Source organism: Geospiza fortis, unplaced genomic scaffold (genome assembly GCF_000277835.1).
Source record: "Geospiza fortis unplaced genomic scaffold, GeoFor_1.0 scaffold27, whole genome shotgun sequence".
Lineage (NCBI taxonomy): Eukaryota > Metazoa > Chordata > Aves > Passeriformes > Thraupidae > Geospiza > Geospiza fortis.
This window is the reverse complement of record NW_005054329.1, coordinates 5,443,940-5,448,225: the sequence shown is the minus strand read 5'-3', so window position 1 is coordinate 5,448,225 and position 4,286 is coordinate 5,443,940. Positions and strand designations below refer to the sequence as shown.

The following is a 4,286-nucleotide window of genomic DNA, read 5'->3' as shown; positions in this document are numbered from 1 at the left end:
TTAAATCTTGAGAAAGAGAAAACATTTTTCTTGCTGAAGCAAACTTCAGGGCTAAAGATTCACTGTTCTTATTAGTATAATCTGGAATGAGCAGTGTCTGACATCCCCAAACCTTCACCCTGGATAACTCAGCTGTGGCAGGTGCTGGTTTTGGAGTTGTGTTTGTGCATCATGGTGTGGTTTTGGCTCTTGCTGATGAGGACTGGACATAACTGGACACTTGTACCTGGTTCCTGTGCCCCCCCCTTGTTATCAAACATGCTTTACATGGTGCTTATACAGAAGTGAGAGTTCACACATCAAACACAAGACACAGGACTCAGTACAGAAAACAAGGTACAGTACAGAGGTAGCAACATCTGAGAGACCTGCTTGCTTATTTTGTCCTCTCTAATTGACTTACCTCTTCTTCCTCTGCTTCCCTTGGGTACCCAGAAGAAACTTAAACTGGATTATTACGCACAAGTGCTGTTTTTATCAGTCATGTTTGTTGCTGTTAGAACATAAATCTATTTTCCATGGGTAAAAACAAGACTAAATCAAAACCTTTATTTTAAATAAGTCTTTTTCATTTCTGTTCTCAACAGTTTTCTCTGCTGTACCAAAACATCAGCTTTGAGCTTCCATTAAAGTGCATTTTCTAGTACCTTTCTCTAGGAAGGGAGAAAACTCTGTTCCTGGAAGTGCTTCTATGCCATGAGCATGATCTGGAGGTAGAGAGGCAACAGCAGATTATCAATTTGAGTAGTGTAAGCTTCCAAAAGAGAAACCAAACTCACAGATGCCAGAATCCAGGCATAGCTGGAGTTCAGATTCACACTGCTGTCAAAGATCAGAATGAGAGCCACAGCAATGATCTGGGCAAAAATAGCTGTCATTGTCCCTTCAAAGGTCTTCTTTGTTCCTGGCCATTTGATTTCCCCCATTGTACTGCCAAAAACAGAGGCAATGGTGTCTCCTACCCCCACTGCCAACACCCCAGAGTAGGGGACCAGTGCTCCTGCCCCGGGCAAGGTGCCTTTAGGAGCACAAGATCTGGGAAACAACCACACTGGGAGGGACATGCCAAGGAGGAGATAAATATGAGTCAAGATTAGAGGTCCACTGTCTCTTTCATCCAAGAAGAGAGAGAGCAAATGCCTCAGGGTTTGTCCAAAAGGTTTGATCCTGAAGTACCGCACGTACTCTAAGAAGACAAACACTGCCAGACACAGCACTGCAGCAACATAGAGGAGCTGGCGGTCATAAATGAGTCCAGGAACATAAGTAGCTACAACAATGAAGTGGAAATATTTCCTGGTTATGGTCGAGGCCTGGTGTTTTTTAGATTCAGATGATCTCTTGGCGTTCTGGTAGAAAACCACTCCACATGCTGAGGCAGCCAAGAAAGTCCAATACACAAGGAGGTAAAGTCTTGTCTGTGTCTGAAACAGAAACTGGAGCAGCCAGAACAAAGGGTTCCTGTGGATCAGTCGGTATAGCCAAGGCATGATGACCCCTAAGCCTAACACTGCTGTCATCATGTGGAAAAACATGGAGGAGATCCACGTGCCCGAATCCATGAAAGTGAAGAGCACAGTGAAAAAAAGACCAAGAAGAACAACTCCGACAACTGCTACCAGGAGGAAGAAGTCAATGGGATCCCCTCTGCCCTCAACTACATTCAGTGAGCGTTTAATGAGCTGATTGAGAACAAAACTTACACCTCCAAGAACCAGCAGCGCTTCCCCAGGAGTAAAACACCGAGGCAACAAGTACAGCAAGATCATACTGAGGTAGACGAAAATGAGCAGCACTTCTAGAACCTCTATCACCTCTGAGACAGTCAAGGAATGTTTCATGGTGTAGATAATTACGCTGCCAGCAACACCAGTCAGGATGCAGGTGTTGGTTGGCACGGGTTTGGTGATGCCCACCGCCAGGACGGACAGGAAGAGCGCCAGCAGCATTCCCGTGGAGGCCACGACGACACCGAAGCGCTCGAAGTACACGATGCCGGCAGCCCTGCACCTCTCCTTCATCACCACCCCCAGCAGGGGGATGACCATGCTGGCGGGCAGGAGGCCGCTGTTGGCTGCCCCCCGGAACTGGAACACGGCCCCTCCCTGCTGCAGCAGCTGGTCCCATTTGAACTGGGCGTAGAAGGCCTGCAGGGCCAAGGCCAGGGCGCACCAGGAGAAGCGGTCCCAGACCACGGCGTGCACCGACAGCACCACCCCGAACACCAGCAGGGACTCCACCAGCACTGCCTTGTCCAGCATGGTACCGGCCCAGCCTGCCTCAAGCTTGCAGAATCTCAGCAGGCCCGATGTGCTCAGTTGTCCATTAGGAAGAATTCCCCTTCGTGCTACTGCAATTGCTATTAAAAGAAAAAAACAAGCAAGCAATTAAAGCAACTACTTGGACAGCTGAAGTGTTTGCACAGCTGTCACAGACATATTTCATAAATAAATATTACATTATATTATATTATATATATTATATTATATTATATTATATTATATTATATTATATTATATTATATTATATATGTTATAACATGTAATATATAACTATAATAATTATATTTATATAAATTTAATATAATTAATATAGTATTATAATTATATATAATTATACTATTATAATATATATTATTATAATGTATATGATATATTATATTACTATATATTATATAATAATTATCTGCTGCTATGGAATGCGACAGGTGCATCTTTGATTGGTCTCATGTGGTTGTTTTTAATTAATGGCCAATCACAGTCCAGCTGTCTTGGACTCTCTGGTCAGTCACAACATTTTATTATCATTCCATTCCTTTCTATTCCTTGCTAGCTTTCTGATGAAATCTTTCCTTCTATTCTTTTAGTATAGTTTTAGTATATATCATAAAATAATAAATCAGCCTTCTGAAACATGGAGTCAAGATTCTTGTCTCGTCCCTCATCCTGGGACCCCTGCAGACACCACCACACACAGCTATTTGGTTCTTAAAGTCAATTTAAACCGACAGTTATGTGCCAATTGCTAATGTCAACACACAGATGATTAAAAAAACCAAAACTGAGGTGAGTGAATCATGCACTTCACCTTCTCTGAGTGAAGGCTCACAGCTCACTGACAGCTGCCCTGCAAACCAAACTTTCCTTTAAACTTTTGGACTGGAAGATAAGCAGTTGAGATAATCAGCAACAGGCACATTTACTCCGTTAGGTTAAATCTCATCTTCTTCACAGAACTGTGGGCATTGACAACATTGTGCAATTCTCACCAGCATTTATTGCTTTCTGGCAACCTTGATTTCTCTTTGGATATATAATTTGATAATCAGCCATATGTAAACCTCTGCCATTACACTGGCACCTCTTCTGGGGTCTTTGAAGGTCTCAGGTTCTTTATTTCTGTTGGAAATTTTATCCTTTCTGGCCCACTCTTAAGCTCATTAGCAGCAAAGTCTTACTAAATTCTTCTCCCCAAGTCTCAATGCCCATCCAGCTCCCTCATGGAAGGCCAGAGGTTTATTTGAAATTCTCTTTTGGGTTTTCAGCCAATGTTGAATGGTGATAGCAGACTACAAAGCTGACAAAGTAACAGCAATATTACTGAGGAACTATCACAGTTTGTACTGTCAAACTTCCTTAGACAGTGTGTCTGCAGTGTTTAGATACTTATGACTTTGTACTGAAAACTTAATTAATGATAGATTGCATTTTGGCAGCCTTATTCACATAGCCTGAAATACTTGATTGCCAAACAGCTTCATTACATGCACTGTTGCTACACAGCTCCTTCAGGCCAAATGTAATCTTTTGTCATTGCAATTAATTTTTAAACAGGAGAAGAATTAATCATACAGTCAATAAAACAGAACTGGTCTGGACAATATCTGCCTCCAACCAATAAATGTTTTTGGGTTGTACTCCCTGCTGTTTCTGGGCACTAAGGCTTATTTTAGAAGAAGCAGAGTAAATGCCACCTGCCAACCAAGGGCTGAGTCCTCCTACTCAGTCTGGCAACCCTAAGATTGCACCGCAGCTCCGCTATCAATGGCACGGACACTTCCCTGCCAGAATTTCACCCTGCCTGAGCTCTGTGCTGCAGCAGCTCTGAATTGTCAGGTTTACACCTGACAATCTGCAACGCGATGTATTTCACTGCTGAGTTATTTCGTTGTCTTGTGCCTGCCGCAATCCCCTCCTCCGCACCTCCTTTCAGGTAATGTGAGGCTCCTCGGCCCCGCCGCTCTCATCATCGAACGGGACCCGCACCGAGCGTCTGCTGCCCCCCCC

At 43.6% G+C, this 4,286-nt stretch overlaps 1 protein-coding gene across 2 annotated transcripts; it reads right to left on the bottom strand.

Moving 5' to 3' along the window:
• DOLK (dolichol kinase) lies at positions 1–2,355 on the bottom strand. Of its 2 annotated transcripts, XM_031057365.1 has the most exons (2): positions 2,128–2,149; positions 1–2,048 (listed from the first exon to the last, which is right to left on the bottom strand). In XM_031057365.1, exon 2 carries the CDS (start codon positions 2,046–2,048, stop codon positions 690–692), a length of 1,359 nt encoding a protein of 452 aa, XP_030913225.1. In that variant the 5' UTR covers positions 2,128–2,149; the 3' UTR covers positions 1–689. The 2 variants fall into 2 exon arrangements, with proteins under 2 accessions (XP_030913225.1, XP_005421358.1); XM_005421301.3 differs by having other exon boundaries at positions 1–2,355.
• Positions 2,356–4,286: the final 1,931 nt, after the last annotated feature.

Coding starts and splice junctions, on each gene's coding strand:
- DOLK (XM_005421301.3), bottom strand. CDS start 2,261: ATGCTGGACAAGGCAGTGCTGGTGGAGTCCCTGCTGGTGTTCGGGGTG.